The sequence below is a fragment of the Mchenga conophoros genome, linkage group LG9 (genome assembly GCF_057382185.1).
Source record: "Mchenga conophoros isolate Kocher_MC1m ecotype Shallow Benthic linkage group LG9, M_conophoros_male_GT1.1, whole genome shotgun sequence".
Taxonomy (NCBI): Eukaryota; Metazoa; Chordata; class Actinopteri; order Cichliformes; family Cichlidae; genus Mchenga; species Mchenga conophoros.
Window position 1 is genome coordinate 634,365 of NC_140534.1, and position 18,937 is coordinate 653,301.

The 18,937-nt window shown below is 42.0% G+C and overlaps 1 protein-coding gene across 1 annotated transcript; it reads left to right on the forward strand.

Annotated features, from left to right (window-relative positions):
• The first annotated feature begins 19 nt into the window (after window positions 1-19).
• On the forward strand, window positions 20-17,223 carry LOC146566531 (DIS3-like exonuclease 1). The gene is made up of 10 exons (XM_085286006.1): window positions 20-147; window positions 6,156-6,403; window positions 8,423-8,515; window positions 8,598-8,886; window positions 11,319-11,554; window positions 12,736-12,890; window positions 13,066-13,244; window positions 13,335-13,480; window positions 14,144-14,315; window positions 15,885-17,223. Exons 2-10 carry the CDS (start codon window positions 6,165-6,167, stop codon window positions 16,200-16,202), a joined length of 1,827 nt encoding a protein of 608 aa, XP_085142132.1. The 5' UTR covers window positions 20-147; window positions 6,156-6,164; the 3' UTR covers window positions 16,203-17,223.
• Window positions 17,224-18,937: the final 1,714 nt, after the last annotated feature.

Sequence of the window (18,937 nt, forward strand, 5' to 3'; positions counted from 1 at the left end):
GTGCGCATTGATTCATGGGAAAGCACGTCATTCTATCCCAACGGCCATAGTGTACGGGTTTTGGGTCGAGCTGGAGAGCTTGAGACTGAGGTCCAGACCATCCTCCTAGAGAACTGCATCCATATTCTTCCTTTCTCAGACGCACAGGTGAGAGCACCTACGTTAGAGATAAATTCAAGTTTTTACATCTCTAAAAGGCAAATTCCACAAGCCTATATAGTATGTTTCACCTTTCGTATTTAGCTGTTGTGAACCCATCAGCAATTATTGTGAATATAAATATTATGATAAAATGTGATTTTTTTTGATGTCTATAAATTGCAATTAAACAGTTAAATTCAACCATAATTGACGCAAATGGTGGCAAATACCCATCTACACAGTTTGGAAATACTTTGGTGAGTAATTTGCTTCATCCTGTGTGATAAAACTTGCAGGATTCTAGTAAGTTAAGTAATTTCAGAAAATATGTTTTTGTTACTAATTCCCAGCTCTGGTTGTACTTTGGATGTAGGTTTTTGATTGTTAAGGATTAATAAGCTTCAGAATTGTCCAAAAACAGCTGGACATTATTAAAACATTATTACCAAATCACCAAGCAGTGAAAGAACCCTAGCAGCTCCATATACCAAAAGCTTGGGGAAAAAAAGAGTCTGGACTTTTTCTTGAAGATGTTTCACCTCTCATCTGAGAGGTTTCTTCAGTTCTAGGAGAAACTGGTGCAGAGTCCCAGATTTTAAGCCCTATGGGAGTGTCCCCCAGGAGAGATGGACCCCCTAATGATCCTCTACCTAATCACACGAGCCAAGGTGTGAAAATGGGTGTGGGTCACAATCAGCCAAGTATTCGGGTGAACCCACTGTGAATCCTAGCCCCAGCCTATCATGTGATTTCCTGAGGTCAGATGGCCCAGGATGTGAGTGGAAGCGTCTGGGAAGGGATCTCAAAACTGGATTATAGATGGCAGACAGTTGGTGTCGTAAGCCGCTGCCTCTGTTCAAAGATGGTCGCTCACAGTGGACATAGATGCCTCTTTTACTTCTCTTTCAAACTATGTCTTCTGACAGCTGAGTCTTGTCTCATTTTAAGAGCTTCCTTTACATGTGTGTGTTCCCTCTTTTTTCCTTCAGGCTTAGAGGGAACATGTTCTGCCCGGTGGTGTAGGGTCCTGATTACTCAAAGTTTGTGTTCCAGAGGGTGATGGGAGTCAAACAGGAGGTACTGGTCCGTGTGTGTGGGCTTCCAGTAAACTTCATGTTGAGGTTTCCGTTCTCTTTAATGCGCACGGCAAAGTCCAGGAATGGCATACTGTTATCCTTTGTGTCTTCCCTGGTGAACTTTGTTTTTATCCACAGCGTTGATGTAAACAGTGAAGGATTCTACTTCCTGGGTTTTGATTTTGACCCATGTGTCATCAACATATCTGTACCAGTGGTTAGGTACTGTCCCTTTAAAAGAGCCAACAGCCTTTCTTTCCACCAGTTACTCCTAGACCTGAAGAAGCTTCTGACAGGTGAAACGTCTTCAAGGAACTTATAGAAGTTTGGACGCTTTTCTTTCCAAGCTCCTTAGACTACGATGACCTGGATGACTGAGAACCTTCACAGACTTATATGACCAAAAGGTTTGCAAGTTGACAGCTCGGTCCATAATAACCCTTAATGTGGTCACCCTACTGTCAGCTTACTTGGCTAAGCTCTTTCAGGACATTGGCCACCTGCTTGATAAGGGCACCTGTATGCATTTTCCCCTTCTCAACCTCATACCAGTGATACTGAGTGGGGTGAGGGAGGAGTAGCTGTCTCTCATTTTTATAGATCCCATACTGGCCCATCAGGCCATTGATGGCAGAACTAGCTTTTCTGTTCCACTACTGGCCATGACCATTGCCTTTGAACATTGACTTGGCGTGATTTTTTTCTTCCACATCCCAAATGGTCAGCACTCTGGGCGTGGCACACGAGTGGCTGATTTAAAATGAAGCAGGTCTCTCTCTGAGAGTCATTGTGAACATTCAGAATGCTAGATCACTTTCTACATGCTCATTTTATGAAGTATTTGAGAGATTCCTTATCTATACTCTGTTTAGGGATGGGTATCGTTTAGGTTTTATCCGATACCGGTACTTTTGAAACTGTGCGGGTGCTTAAATGGTGCTCTAACCGTTGCTTCCTTCTCTCACCCCAACCGGTCGCAGCAGATGGCCCCGCCCCTCCCTGAGCCTGGTTCTGCTGGAGGTTTCTTCCTGTTAAACAGGAGTTTTTCCTTCCCACTGTTGCCAAAGTGCTGCTCATAGGGGGTCATATGATTGTTGGGTTTTTCTCTGTATCTATGAAGCGCCTTGAGGCGACTTTTGTTGTGATTTGGTGCTATATAAATAAAATTGAATTGAATTGAATTGCTTAAAGAATGGAGAACACAAACTTTGTCCAAAAACCTCTTATGTTTTTATTTTTAGCAGTCTCTTTTTTCTGCAAAATGATAACCAAGTTAGCCTTTTCTTTTGATACAACATACCTACTTTGTTTGGAACCGGTGAATAATGGAAAACATGTTTAGCTGTTTGTTTTTTTTGTAAAAAGATAACGGTGTTAGCTTTTTCTGCAGCTACAGGGCATGTATGGTATCACTCTATCAAACAAGAAGACAGTCGCATGTAACTACGACGGTGTTTGCTAGTTCACCTTACATGCATTAATGTAATAACGTGGTTAGCCTACTCAACGTAAATTACACACGAACAACATTAAGCTCCTCACGCAGAGAAGAACGGTTGCTGCTGCATCATCATCCGTCTGCTACACTGGCAGGGCTAGGGGCCAGGACTCTCCTCTTCGGGTTTTTGGGGGATGTTGCTAACTCCAGGTCCAATAACAGGCAACCCACCCGCAGCAGATGTGCTCGGTGTGAAGTCTCGCAGCAAGCTATCAAATACGGCGCATTTCTCTGCTTTTAAAAAAACGCTATTGCGTTGCCAGGTGTTTCATTGGATTCGAGGTGTTACTTCCTTTGCACAGTATCACAGTATCACCTTAAAGCACTTGTTGCTGCTGAGTTTGCATATTTTGCTGTGAAGTACAGCCAGACTTTTGACCGCTTTGCCTTGGACATTTAATCTGTAGCTCTGCTCTCAAAGAACATACGTACCTGGACCCGCCTACTATCCTCGGAAACGTAAAATGATTGGCTAGAATCCAAAGTGTATGACATCTCAAGAAAAAAAAAAGCCACCCGTATCCGGTATACCCGCACCCAATGTTCCCTCTAATTTTTCATGTGTCTGAGCGAACACAGAAACTCCCTGAGCGATCCCTTGGACCACTGTGAGCAACAGCAGACGTGTGCACTGTGGTGACGCCAGCATTGAATCCATGCAAGTTACATGGTTTATTAAAATAATAAAATTACAGCATTTACATTTATGTTAGACTACTTTTAATTAACTATTTTAGCCCACTTACAATGAAAATTTAAAAAAACAAAACAAAAAAATCTTGTTCATGACCTGTGTAGCATGTTAACACTATTGGAAGTAAAAATAACTTGAACTCCAATTTTGAAAACACAAGTTTCTTTTGTTTTTTTTTTCATAAAGCTCTGACTTGTATTATGAGTCTGTGGTCTGGGAGAGAGTCTGTAACTCTGTCTGCAAAATACAGTAAATAATGACCAATGTTGGGTAATTAATTATATAGTTACTTCTTCAAAAAAGTAACTGAGTTATGCAAACAACAAAGTTTTTTGCAGCTGTTTACCTAAAAATGCAGCCAAGGCGTTTTTTTAAATAAACATTTTAAATTATTTAGAGAACAATCATCAAATTGCATCAAATCTGATGCCACACAAATTATTTGTGCCACTCCAAAAATAATTTCTGTCAACTATGAGATGAAGGAGAACAACAGCCTGATACCTGCAGGCCTGACAGCAGCAGATGTGTCACTGCTGTAACACCTGTAACACTCAGCAGTCGCCTCATTGTTCTGACACACACTAAACGTCGCCACGCCGCTTTGCTCGCTAAAACACCGGTGTCGGCACATAAGGACGCTGTCAGAGCCTGTCAACGACATTGATTAGCTGCGTATATACGAATGTGAATCGCATTACTGGCTGGATCCCATACGGGAGCAGCCAGTCACTGACTAACACTGCAAAACAGACTTGTTAAAGTATTGATTTTAATTTCAATTCAGGTTAGATTTTTTTTTTTGTGCGCAACGCAGATTTTCTGTGCGCAGAGACCGTGCCAGCAGTGCGCAATTGTGCACACACACAGCTTCGAGGGAACATTGCCGGTACCCATTCCTAACTCTGTTCCACATGTTATGTTTCCTTCAGGATTAGCTAAATAAGAGAGGATTATTTTCCATTTATTAAACTGCATTTAGCTACTCTTTCGTATCACATTTACTTTGGGAATGCACCAATTGGTCCACATCCTGTTTATGCAGGGCCCACTTTTAAACGGTAAATTGCTGAAAATGTAGCCATATATAGCGCTTTTCTGTGTCTTGCACTCCTTTGCATAGATTGAAGCATCTGTGTGTTCCTGTTTTGTTGAGTGTATCTGTCTGTGTGGCTGTTGAAGGCTACTGAGAGTGTGACCTTCACAGTTCACCAGAGGACCATCTATTACATTTGTTAGGTTATGCGTTTTTGATATTATTGCATCCTCACTGGCACACTCAGTCCTTAGTGTGGGCTTACCCTGCTCCATACCTTGTTAAGGATAAAGAACTTACAACCTGGAAGTAGATTATATCTCCCATAGTGAGATACAGAGAATGGTTGCTTACCAGGGTAACTCTGGTTTTCTGAAACCCAGGTGATGTTTGGTTTTCACCTCCAAACAATCGCAGTCAGAGATCAGGTGAAAGAGGAAAGAGCAGAGAGCGTCAAAATAAAAGGGAAATTATGGGAGCAAACACCAGAGTTTAACAATTGTTCATCACTAAATACAGTACAGATATTTTAATAAGGAGAGGTTATTTGAAAGAATGAAATTGATTTACTGATGAACAGAATTTAAACAGGTGATTTGCCGTTAGACTCAGATGGCCTATCTCAGCGGAACAGAACCCCGTCTGTGAAAAGGATTAGAGCAGGAGCCCCGAGAGCCTGGAAGCTGGTGGTGGAATGGTTGAATGGAGCATGAGTGATGAGATGAGGCGTGTACAAGGAAGAATAACCGAGGACACAGCATGAATGCTGATTGGCCTGGAGAAGGTGATTGGACTAGACCACTTCAGGAACGCCTTTAGCCACACCTCACCAGGTGTAGACAATCGGCAGTTAAACCTAGGCAACACCTGAAGACAACTGCATTTCCACTGTAAGGAGTGTAAGGGTTGCAATGGGCTGTAACAAAGGACAAGCACAGATGAGTCCACTATCATAGACTGGAACATCATTCATAACTTTTTATGTTATAAAGGGGGTGGCAGTAGAGCTTCTGTGATTGGTCACATCAGAGAGTGCTTGGTTATCAGAGAGTTACCATAGTAACCAAAGGTTTTAAAGATTGCAATATAGCTATTGTTGTCCAGAGGGGCCGATGGTGCAATATGGCAGCCTCGCTTCTGTCAGTCTGCCCCAGGGCAGCTGTGGCTACAACTGTAGCTGCCTCCACCAGTGTGTGAATGTGAGAGTGAATGAATAGTGGCATTGTAAAGCGCTTTGGGTGCCTTGGAAAGCGCTATATAAATCCAATCCATTATTATTATTATTATTATTATCAAATCAACAAAATATTAAAGAATCATTAAATATGTGGAATAGTTCATTCTTTCCTTTTTTCATCAGTGGTTTACACACTGGCTTGCAGGCAAAATGTCACTGGTTCGATTGCAACCGGAGATACAAATCAGGGTTGTGCCTGGAAGGGCATCTGGTATAAAACTCTGCCGTATCAAAAGATGCTGAGCTATCAGGTGTGGTGACCCCTTGTGACAAGGGAGCAACTGAAAGTGAAACACTGTTTTGCTTTGTCTTTGTGTAAAGTGTCCTTGAGTGTTTTGAAAGGCGCTTAATAAAATGTATTATTATTATTATTATTATTATTATTATTAATGTTTTGTATAGAATCATAACAAAATGTGAAAAGTTCAAAAGACTATGCGGCTGTTTAGCTGTGCCTGTCCGTCTGCCATCAGCTGAGAGAGATGCCGGTCAACTCTCTGGAGAAGCCGTGGACGGTAGACCCCTCTGAGGTGGCAGAGCGGCGGGATCTTAGGGACAGTCGCCTGGTGTTCAGCATCGATCCACGCGGCTGTGAAGATGTAGACGACACGCTGTCTGTACACAAGCTCCCCAACAGAAGGCTGGAGCTGGGAGTTCACATTGCTGATGTCACTCACTTTGTCAAAGAGGGTTCGCTCACAGACTTGGAGGCACGTTCAAGGTGAGGAACTGGTTGGAGTGGTTGGGTAGAGTAGGTGGGATATAAAAGGATAAAAGAAAATTACAGCATCTTGCATAAGTGTTCAGAGGAACTTTCAGAAGTACAAAGAGGCAAGAAAGTTGTTGCCTGAATTAATGTTGCATCAGCAGCATGCCTTGTAGCGCAATTATAAATAACACAGAGGGCCACCTTAAATAAGGCTCGTGTCTGATGTGAAGCATTAAGCCTTAAATGTCTATCATTTAATCACATGTAGAAGGACTTCACAGGGTCCATGATGGCTTTGAAAGTATCACTGGCACCAGGAATTGAACCAATGGTCAGCACATTGTTGGTTCAATCCCTGATGCCTTCGGGCTTCATGTTAAAGTCACCTTGCACAAAATACTTAACCCCCAAATTTCCCTGGATGCATCCGTTAGTGTGAGTGTGCATGTGAGAGAAAATGCTTAAAGGTATAGACTAACGCGCTGTATGAATATGTGTGCGAATGGACGAATGCTGGTCGTGCTAAAAGGTGGTTGGGGTTCTCACAGTAGAGAACTGCTACACACAGAACACAGTGGTCCATGTTGTTACGAAGAACTTGTGCTCATTTTGAGTACGATGCCATTAACAGGACAGGGGAATGTTTCCGCTGTGGGAAAGCCTGAGTGATTTTCACTGTGGCCTTCATAAACATATATTACTACGGGACATGGCAGCCATACTTGTACACAACATTCAACCAGAAGGTCATGCAGCAAAAAAAGGAAAAATGAGTCCGCTTCCAACTAAATTAGTTTTATTCTACTGAGTGGTAGAAGTAAAGAACAGTGTGTCACACATCATTTGTTTTCAGATCCCCTTTGTACAGTTACGGGTGTCAGGAAAACACCGGAGGTCACATGATGGCATGTGACCTTGAGTACCTGATGTTAATGGTTTGTCTATAATTGGCTTTCAGTGCATCTTATTAATAAAGAGGATGATGATACAAGACAGTTGAACCACAGTAATAGAACAAGAAGATATTCATCTGTGTTTATGTCCAGATATATGCACATGTTCTGATTTATTTATTTATTTTGTGCTGTATTGTACAAATGAATAAAACTGAGTTTAAAATATCTGCAGTAAATGAAGTGAAGGTCGGGGCTGCAAAAGTAATGCTTGCACTTGATCTCCACAAATTTTCCTTCCTGGGAACATGCAGCGATGACACCATGTGACAGGGAAGCAGCCCAAAAAAATTTGTGTCACAGCTGAACGGCCGACAAATCTGCAGCAAATGCATTCTGCTGTCATCTCGGTGTAATCTCGCTATAATCCAAAATCTCTACGGAATTCTTTCAGCACCTTGTTGAGTCTTGGAAGTGAAGAAAGGAGTGTTCAGAAGGCAGAAGTGTCTAACCCAGTGCTAATAAAATGTATCTGATAAAGTGTAGTCTGCAGATAAATTAGTAAGAAGGTCCATGAAGTGCATGTCGTTTTTTAAAGGCAGCAGCAGCAGCAGCAGCAGCATGTACAGAAGATGATTGAGAGCCGAGTGAGGAGAGAAACTCCGTGTAGACTGTTAACAACGTGCACTTATAAAATAATACTGAAATCTTACTATATATTTTTTATGTTGTGATTTTTAATGTCGTTTTGGTCCTCTGCTTTCTCTCTGACTTACTCTAAAATTCCATTTTACATTTCATAGCTGTCCACAAAGCAGCGTGCAGATCACCCACCTGTCCAGCTCGCCTCCACACTTTAAAGAAGTAAATTAAAATCTCATGATTGTGGTTTGAAGCCTTAAATTCTATTTCAGAAAATGGGGAATATTTATTAAATCATAAGAAAAACATTTTGCTTATTTATTTCATCCTTCCTGACTTATTAATAAACAGAAGGATGAAAATGACAAAGGTGGAACAAACTCTGAATATTTAGTACTTATTTTCAAATTATGTCTCACTTTTGATTAGAAAGAAGATGATAAAGCTGCTGCTTTGATCTCATTGCCTTTTTATATTTATTATGTCACTTCTTAAGGGCTACAACCTACTACCTGGCAGACCGCAGGTACGACATGCTGCCTGCTATTCTCAGCGCAGACCTTTGCTCACTGCTGGGAGGTGCTGACAGGTTAGTAGACTTCCCATCACACGTTTCATTTTCATATGCTTAAAATGCATGCTAGTTGTGTAACTGACACTTTCAAATTCAGGTATGCAATGAGCGTGCTTTGGGAGCTTGACGCAGAATCCCTTGAAGTCCAAGAGGTCTGGTATGGTCGTACACTCATCCGCTCCTCCTATCAGCTCCACTACGAGCTGGCTCAGGCGCTCCTCAACGGAGAACAGGTTGAGGTAGCGGAACTGGCCAACCTGGGTCCTCAGGAAAAGGGTTCTAAGCTAGCTCAACTCACTGAGGCACTTGAGATGCTCACACATGTAGCCAGACATCTTCGGGCAAAGAGGGACAGAGGAGGAGCGCTGGAGCTGGAAGGAGTGGAGGTATGATTGGTTTCTTGTATCTTCATAGAGTATTTTGTGTGTTTTGGTAATGTGTGTACTTAACAGTAAGACTATATAAATAAAGACTGCAAACATTTAAGGTTCATGTTCTTAATTGAAAGCGTAAGCATGTTATAGCTGAGTGTCTAACCCTAACACATCGTCACTACTGACGTCTAACATACGACACAAAATGATTCAATGAATCTGAAGTGAATCAAACAAAGTAAACCGTGCACATAGCTTCAGTGGAGAGAAATCCATTCTGCACATTAAAAACTGGAACCACTATCTTTCTCGCACATTTCAGCTGCAGAAGATTCTCCCTTCTAAGCTTCTGTCTAAGTGAAAGTTTGACTTAACCTCTGTGTTTGGTCATTTTGTCAGATGACATCATGGTTAGAAAATTCAGTATCAGTCACCCCGAAACACTTCATACAGCCGAGGGGAGGAAATCAGGTCAAAAGACACCTGTGGAAAAGGGCCAGGGATTAATGATAACTAATGATTAAATGGAGATTGGTCTATAAACATGTAGTCAGTGATAATGATGACAAAGAGGTGATGATGATGTTCGGCGTCATCATGAGAATCCCCCAGCTGCCACGGTCTATTGCAGCATAACTAAGGGAGGATTCAGGGTCACCTGGTCCAGCCCTAACTATATGCTTTAGCAAAAAGGAAAGTTTGAAGCCTAATCTTAAAAGTAGAGATAGTGTCTGTCTCCTGAATCCAAACTGGAAGCTGGTTCCACAGAAGAGGGGCCTGAAAACTGAAGGCTCTGCCTCCCATTCTACTTTTAAATACTCTAGGAACAACAAGTAGGCCTGCAGAGCGAGAGCGAAGTGCTCTAATAGGGTGATATGGTACTACAAGGTCATTAAGATAAGATGGGGCCTGATTATTTAAGACCTTGTATGTGAGGAGCAGGATTTTGAATTCTGGATTTAACAGGAAGCCAATGAAGGGAATCTGCTCTCTCTTTCTAGTCCCTGTCAGGACTCTTGCTGCAGCATTTTGGATCAGCTGAAGGCTTTTCAGCGAGTTTTTTGGACATCCTGATAATAATGAATTACAGTCGTCCAGCCTGGAAGTAATAAATGCATGAACTAGTTTTTCAGCGTCACTCTGAGACAGGATATTTCTAACTTTAGAGATGTTGCACAAATGGAAGAACGCAGTCTTACATATTTGTTTAATATGTGCATTGAAGGACATGTCCTGGTCAAACATGACTCCAAGGTTCCTCACAGCGTTACTGGAGGCCAAGGTAATGCCATCCAGAGTAAGAATCTGCTTAGATACCATATTTCTAACATGTTCAGGACTCAGTACAATAACTGAATGAATTTAGACGCAGGAGTCTTCCAGGTCTTTATGTTTAGTTTGGTTTTTTGCTGTGTTATTTACAGAATTACAGATGGATACCATATATTTCTTTTCATCGATAATAAATTATAGTACGGTCTAATAGAGACGTTATTTTTAAAATCAGGCGTCTAAGCAGAACACGTTCCTCAGCAGAAAACATTTTATCAGAAAGTCATTTCAGTGAGAATATTGGAATAAAGAAACCAAGCACTCCACTGTGAAACCACTGACAGTTTTCACATTAGATCACAGCCATTTATCTACAGCGGCTGGTCGGCCATCTGTTAAAACCTCATATGGACAATTCCTGTTGTTCTATAAGATGCTCTCTAATAGGATGTCTTGGATTTATTTATTATTCAGTTATTGCATTCCTGTTATGGCTGTACGCACACAGAATATTGATATGAAGTAAAAATGATTCTCTCGGGTTGCTTCTGGGATAGTGGAAAAACCAATATATTTCTAAAAGTGTGTTTAATGATTGAGCTGCCACCCAAAAATCAAGTTCTTATCTTGACAAAGCTGGATTATTGACCGCTGGTGAAACATCTGTTGTCCTGAAGGATAAGGACAACAGATGTTTCATCTTGATCTATTATATAAAACGGCCAAAACTGTGTTCAAATCCAAACTTTCTGGCTTCTTTTGGTTCCTGCTGAAGTGCTTTGGGTCCCCTCAGTTCATCCTTAGTCTGAGAAAAGTTTTGTTCTCTCTTTAAGGCACATTTCCTTTGAGCTAACTTAAACTCTGATTGGCTGTCCACTATAAACAAAAAGCATGAACAGCAGATCGGTGGAGTTTCTGTGCCCATGAGCAGAGCTGTGTGCCTGTTAGGGATATGTGTTCTTACTGGTATGATAGAGAGCTGAACGTAGGAAAGACAGTAGACTGTTTTCAGGTTGAGATTCATTCACATTTGGTTCTCCGTGCAGCATTTGTTCCGGTGGAATGGTGCATGTTCAACTGAGTTAAAGTAAACTGTAGTAAAATGTGGCCCACTGATGCATTTTCATATTCTTTTTCATTGAAGTCACGTTAGAAGCATTTTCCCTTTTCAGGTGGGTGCCCAGCTGGATGAGGAGAGGAACATTACGGCCCTGGTCCCTCGTCAGCCCCTGGAGGTCCATGAGACCGTGGCAGAGTGCATGATTTACGCCAACCACTGGGTGGCCCGCAAGATCCAGGAAGCTTTCCCCAACCAGGCCCTTCTAAGGTGTCACCCACCACCACAACAGGAGCTATTCAACCAGCTGGTGGACACTGCAAAGGCCAAAGGTTTCACCATTGACACCAGGTAATGTTTTTGACTGTTCAGTATAGAAACTGAGGAAATGCATATTGTAGTCCAACGCACATCATGTTCAGACACACAAGTGTGTGAACCTGAAATGTTTGATAACACGGGGACACACTCAGGTGTCACATGAGCAGTCAGACAAGAAGAAGACATGTTCCTTCAGCTCAGGTTGAGGTTGAAGCCAAATATGCTTCCAAACCAAAGACTAGAACATATGATGAAGCATATCTTGCCTTTGGCTTCAGCTTCACAACAGCTGTCGTGGCAAGGTCGGTCTCCCCGACAGAATTAGTTTCCCCTGCGTCGGGAGCACACGCTGGGCTGTCCAAATCACGGACAAACAGGATCCCACATTCTTGATTTTCAGTTCACAAACACTTCTTATAACGACTAACTACTCCTGAAACTTTGGAGGTTTTAGCTCTTTACACAGTAAAGTTACAGGATAAATATAATTATCAGGCAAAATGTCCTTCGTTTGTTAAAATAATCCCGTCTGATACCACGAGAGGACAATAAATATTTCATTTTCTGTTGTAACCCTTAAACTGAATGGTAATGTAACGACACTCAGGTTTCACTTTTTTACAAAACTAAAACATCACTACTTCCACGTCTGACTGTTTGTAATGGAGGCGGCGTAACCTGGATCCACACTCCGTGCCCAGCGAACGCTCGCCACGCAGGGGGAACACATGCTGTCGGCGATGCCGACCTCGGCACAACGCTGATCCTGCCGCAGTTTGTTCCCCGGTTCAAATCCCGGACAAACAGGATCCCACAGCTGTTTATGCTTTTAAACCCGTTTTGCACAGAGAGCAGTGTTGAATATTCTCACACGGGAACAAAACAAACAACTCAAATAATTAAAGATGGTTTGTTTTTCTGTTTTTTAAAAGAGGCAGTGATTTATTTAATTACAACCTGTAATCTATTACAGTTAACTTTTATTTGTTTAACTGTTTACAAAAGGTCTGAGGATCTGAGGCGTGGAATGAACTGCAATGGAGTTTGAAAACAAAATATGAATGTGCGGTTGGAGGATTGTGGGGGGGGGGTTAAACCAACAGCAGAACCGGTCCCAGGACAAGAGACATGGTGATGCAAGTAGCTTTGTGTCACTGACTGCTGAGATGAGAGGCCTCACTCATCCCTGGTTTCTGGCTCTGTTCCTTCAGGTCCAACAAGGCTTTAGCTGCCTCACTGGACCGAGCTGTGGACCCACAGGACCCCTTGGTGAACAGGTTGTTCAGAATGATGGCCACCACTGCTATGTCACAGGCTCTGTACTTCTCCACTGGTGCTCATCCTCAAGACCAATACTACCATTATGGTACGATACCGCTGCACAGCTTTTATTGGCTGCACTAGAGTTTCAGTGTGACTGTGGGTCAGTCCATCCATCACACGTCTGCACACACTTGTCCAACGTCTGTTGTTTGTGAAGAATTATTCGACTGAGAACTAGAAAGAAGGCTAACGTGCTGATATTTGCTTCGTTGTCGTAGGTCTGGCTCTGGATCGCTACACACACTTTACCTCACCCATCCGTCGGTACGCAGACATTGTCGTGCACCGCCTTCTTACCGCAGCCCTGCACATGCAGAGGGGCGTTGTATCTGGTAAAGCACCAGCCAGTAACAAAGAAGTGGAGGAAATGGCTCACCATGTCAACAGCAAGAACAGGGTCAGGGGTGTTTTATTGTTTGTGTTTTTCAATGATTCACCTCTTACTCTATTAACAGAAGCTGTGCTGACGTCTGTGTTTCATTTGCAGGCAGCACAGGCAGCCCAAATGCGATCCACAGCACTGTTTCAGTGTCTGTTTTTCAGAGAACGAGACCCTCAGACAGACCCGTGCTGTGTGGCTGACGCTGTTGTCTACTCCATTCGAGACAACGGTGTCTTGGTGTTTATCCCAGAGTAAGAACCTTCAGTCCTGTGTTTTGTTCTGCAGTCTTCTTCTTTTCCTTTGTTTAATGGAGCTGTACAGCAGCTCACAGACGGCCAACCACTCGTGTATTTTTAATAGACGAATTCAAAGTTTATGACAATGAATGAATTTGTTGGAAGATGTAATTGCACGCTAATCAATGTATATTTAACAGTATACACGCTAGTTTTATTTTCTCTTAAAAAACCTCAAAATGAGTTTTAAATTGTATAAATTTACTAAACTAATTCCTTAAACATTTATTGTGAGCAGGGAAAATCGGCTAAAACCCCGAATCTTTTCTCTACCAGGCTTTAAATAAGTTAATTGCATTGCTGAAGTTGAGTCTGTGGGGAGGGACGGTGCTTTGGAGCCAGCCTTGTGTTTGTGGCACTTCTACGTTAGCTTAGCTAACCTCTGGAGGTTGCTGCTTGTTTATTGCAAGGAAAGTGTAATTTAATAACATCAGTGTTCTCCATGCTTGTGGTGTTACAGGGATATGCAATATTAACAGTTTATTAAAATGTAACCTGTGGTCATTTTGAGAAGGCTGTAGAATCCATGTAATGATTAAAATCACAGGGCGCAAAGCAGGTTGAGTAATATCACTGAGTAAGTAAGGCTGCCTCTGACCACAGCCATGTTGTTCACAGGTATGGTGTGAGGGGGCCTGTGTATCTGAAGAACAAAGAGGGCCTGGTGGTGGTAGCGGGACAGGACGGCAGCTGTGATTGGCAGGGTGGCACTGTGCGAAAATACCCGGACCGCATTACCACCACCTCCAGCTGTGGCACCTCCACCTTCAAACTGTTTGACCACATCACCGTAAGTCACAGAAAACGCTAATCAATCATTTTAGAAGGTTTCCAGCAATGCAGCGCCTAAAGGCGACGATTCCAAATATATATGCATGAGTGTATATGAATCACAGGTTCATACGACTACTGGATCTTTTGTGGTCCAACATTAAGAGACGTTTTATGATCTTGTTGTGATAAAGTGTTGTGTGGTTGCTGCTTTGTTAGCTAATCTCAAGGTAACAAAACGTCAGTAAGATGAATGAGACGAAAATGATTCCTGAAAATAAATCATTTAAAGTTATTCAGTTTATTGTTTTTAAATATTATATGAAAACAAAAACATAAGTGTGGGGGGGGGGGGGGCTCTCCTCCAAGACAAGAAATGTAATGCTTCCAGTTTGTGGCGTTTCTACACAAACCTTTTTGTAAAGGGAGATAAAAAATGACAGTGGGCGGTAATTGTTTTCACATAAACGCCTTTAAACGCTGCACGGTCGCACTCTCTCTCTCGCACTCGATAAATGATCCATTGTTGCTCTGCACACGTTTGTTACCACAAACGTCGCATGCACTTATGTCATTGTCATGAGACACTCTTGCAAACAAACTCACGGTTTAGTAACACAGTAGAGCAGCGTGTTTACGGGACAGTAACAGTAATCTAATTACCTTTTTTGCAACAGTAATCCCTTACTTTACTCGTTACTTGAAAAAAGTAATCTAATTATGCGTTGCTGCCCATCACTGGCGTCAAGTTATATTAAGTTCAGGCATGTTACACACGATGATTGTGAGGAATAAGTGCATGTGATTTAAGCAAAAAGAGCAGGAAACATTACCCTAAGGTTAGCTAACAAAAAGAAACTGAAGTAACGGTGTGTTATTCTCACATCTTTGGCTTTAAGACATGAAAAAGTGACAGAGTACTGCTGCTTCCACTGTTATCAACATCTTTTCTTTCTTTCATGGACTTATCCTGGGGTCATAAATGTCAAAGGGCAAAGGCAATGCTAACAACATAGCTTACTGATGGATGATGATGGATGACACATGTGGCCAAAACAAGATAGAAAGAAACATTAGCCCAAACACAAGTTGTCCACCACAGCATTGACTGCTGTCAAGCTATGATCATATCAAACAAAGAGATGATGATGATATTCAACAAACAAATCAACAAAACAACAACCTCACTGTGACACTTGACCGAGGTCACAGTGTTAATGAATGTTTTTCTCCCCCTCTGCTCCAGTCTCCACGTCGTGTGAATGTTAGAAAGCACAGTAAAGAAAGTTCGTGTACGGATGGATGAACGTTTGTTACATTGGATACGTGTGTGTAACATACGTATCCAATTTATCCTATTTATGAACAAAATTGTGGCACAGTCGGAAACTTCTCCACTCTACACCACTGTCTACTTAGCTGTGACGCTGCGCACAGTGCTGAGAGGACTGCTGTTATATATTACGTCACAAACCTTAAGTGGGCCTGTCTTTGCATAGCATTCCATTAGACTATTTTCAGTAGGTGCCATTACTGTGTAGTGATCGAACTGAGGAATACTGTGACTTACGTTCTCTGCTCTCTTCAGGTTCGTATTTCTGTCCACTCTTCAACTTGCCACGCTGACCGTCTAAACCTCGAGGTCATCAGCAACAAGCCTCACCACAGTGCCAAGTCCCAGCAGCCCAGCCCTCAGGGCCGCAGTCAGCTGGTCAAAGAGGTGGTGCGTCAGAATGAAGAGGCGCTGGCTCAGGAGAAGACAGCCCGGCGCCCCAAACTCTCCAAAGAGGAAAGAGAGTTTCGTCAGAGCAAAACTCCCAGTCTGTACTCTATTCTGGAAGAAATCAGAGAGTTGGCTCTGATGGATCTGGAAAGGGCTTCACGCCTCCTGGCAACAACAGCATAGAAACGCTGTAGCCCAGCTTTACCTCCAAGCAGACACTTGTGAGAACTGCACGCTGTGCGCTAACAGAACGGTGATCATTGAAGATCACTCGTGCTGAGTCATCCAGGTCATTCTTGTAGCTCCAGATTGTGTGTGGACAAACCACACGAGTGTGTGAAGTCACAGGAAAGCAAACACAATATTAAGTAAAAACATGTCCCGCCATCTTTTTAGAAACCAGAGTCAAACCGAATCAGTGGATACGTTTTGTAAAAGTTAGTTTTTAAAATCACATCAAGTTAAACTTAGTTGTAAGGAGGATAGGGAACGTGTTAATGCCAGTGAAGTGTCAGCAGTTACTTTGACAAGACCTAGTACTCACTGCAAATGTGGTTCAATCCTGCAGGAAACTAGTCAACTGCAGCAGGTTAAAGAAGTCTGGTAACAAAAGGCTTTTCTCTCAGCACCAGTGATCTCAATATCTCACTGGTGGGATCAATGTCTTGTGTAAATGAAATGTCTTGTGTTATAGAACCATTTTTGGTGAGTTCACACATATTGTACTACCTGTGACCACTTCATACAAAACCCAGCACGAGTATTGTTCTGGAGATGATAAAACGTCCACTCGTCCATTTTCTTCTGCACGTCCTGGAATCTGTCCCAGCTGTCATAGGGTGAGAGGCAGGATACGCCCTGGACAGGTCACCGGACTGATAAAACTTCATGTCACTCATTAGCAGACTTTAAAATAAACCCGTAGAGTAATGAACACACCTGAGGTTGGTTGTGTTGGAAGTGATGTATAAAACTAGGATGTATTTATCTTATAGTTTGTATATCAAGAGCCTGTATAGAAGACACCAACACCAAGGACATTTTTATTGTTTGAACTGGTAAATAATCAGAAGCGTTTTTTGGTTTGTGGATTTTAAGATTGTTTTCTAGAACTACCAACAGAAATATGAACTGTACATAACTATTTCAATATGTGTGCAGTGGCCTGTAATTAAAAATGGTGTTTTCATTAGCGCAGATGGAGCCACTTCATCGTGTTGCGTTTCATGTCCCTGCAGTAGCTTAAGAAAAAGAACTGTTCATAATTGAACGAGCACTTAATGCTTGGAAGAGGGTGATGGTCAGTTGACAGCTCACATACTACACACACACAGAGGCCTTTTATAGAAACATGTTTGCAACCAAAATTCTGCCAATAGTGAAACTGGAGAAAGAAGATGCATCAGAGCAGGAACTGTGGATCAGTTCAAATATTTTTCTGTAACAGATACCAACACATGGTAAATACGTTTAGGATTTGGACTTTTAAAAATAAGAAAAACATTTATTTCCATTGATTATAAATGTCTTTGCTAACCCAAAGCTGACGTCACAGTAGGAACATGTGCTCAAGATATAAACCACCAGAAATGCACAACATTACTCGAATGAGCAGGCACGAACATTGGGAAACCTTTAAATCTGCTCACTGCCAAAGCTTTTCAGCAGAAACTGCTGCACGTGAACTTTAATCCCCCTCTACACAGTCGTTGCTGAGCTGTTGCTCAGGGCTGAGGCCGGTCTCAGCCTCAGCGGGCTCAGAGTCTTTGGGGGGAAGCGGGCTGGTTTGTTGCGTGGAGGTGTTGTTGGAAGGCTCGAGGTCAGGATCTTCTACAGTTTCATCTCCATCAGTAGAACCTTTGATGACATTTGGTGAGGATGCAGCTGGAGGTTTGTCTCCTAACATGTCAGCAGTCTGAGAGGCTGAAGGGCCTGAAAGGGTTGAGAATTAGAAACAGTGATGGTTTCAGTCAACACAGACACACTCAGTCTACTACGATTTATAAAAGACAGGCAAAGCTGAGATAATGAAAAATGAAACTGTAAACTGCAGGGTTCAAACTCATTGTTCAGGGTCAAATTTAAGCACTTTAAGCACTTTCAAGGTCCATTATCAAGCTTTTCCAGCACATTACCAAAAAAACAGTTTGCATGTTCCACTTTGCATCACCTCAGTAAGACCATGTAAAAATTAAAACAAATCGTCTTAGGTTGACTTAAATGTTCTTTGTTCCTCTTTTGTTAAAACAGAGAAAAATGCACCACACAAAAATACTGAAAAAGGAAATGGTTGTCTTATATGCATATAGTGCACAAACTCAAAAAACTCATTTCTCTCAAAAATGCAGATGTGCAAATGTGAACAAATCAACTTGTTAGAGATGCTCATCTCCACTTGGAAAAAACAACCACACAAAAGAAGAAATCTGCACAAATGAACAAGTCTGCTCATCAGATATTGATGCTTCTTTCCTACGTGACACAACAACAGGAGACAGATGTTTGGTACTTTAACTAGTTAAGCACCCACACCACCAAAAATGGGGGAAAAGAGAGGAGATCACATTTAATCGGTTATAACACGAGGTCAGAAATATAAGTGCAGACATGAGTGTCCACAGAAGCCTCTGAATCTCAGCTGTAAACCATTTCTACAAACACCAAACAGTTAAAAGAGCAGTTACATCACCATGAATCTGTGGACAGGTAACATCCATATTTTGATTTATGATTTTCTGGAGTTAAATGTGACCCAAAGTATATTTTATAGCATATAAGCTATAAAATACTTTTAAAAATTAGGTGAGGGAAATAATCATTTTTTTCTATGTTTGAGTCCCAGTAACTTTGACATAGTAACATCTGCAGTAATATTTACCCCTCTGATGACAGCTCACAAGCGTTAGCTTTATTTTGAT

What these genes read in the sequence shown, in the direction of transcription:
- LOC146566531 (XM_085286006.1), top strand. Translation starts at nt 6,165, where the DNA reads ATGCCGGTCAACTCTCTGGAGAAGCCGTGGACGGTAGACCCCTCTGAG. An exon ending in AGACCAATACTACCATTATG is followed by an intron (nt 12,891 to 13,065) that starts GTACGATACCGC and finishes TCGTTGTCGTAG; the next exon opens with GTCTGGCTCTGGATCGCTAC. An exon ending in GTCTTGGTGTTTATCCCAGA is followed by an intron (nt 13,481 to 14,143) that starts GTAAGAACCTTC and finishes TGTTGTTCACAG; the next exon opens with GTATGGTGTGAGGGGGCCTG.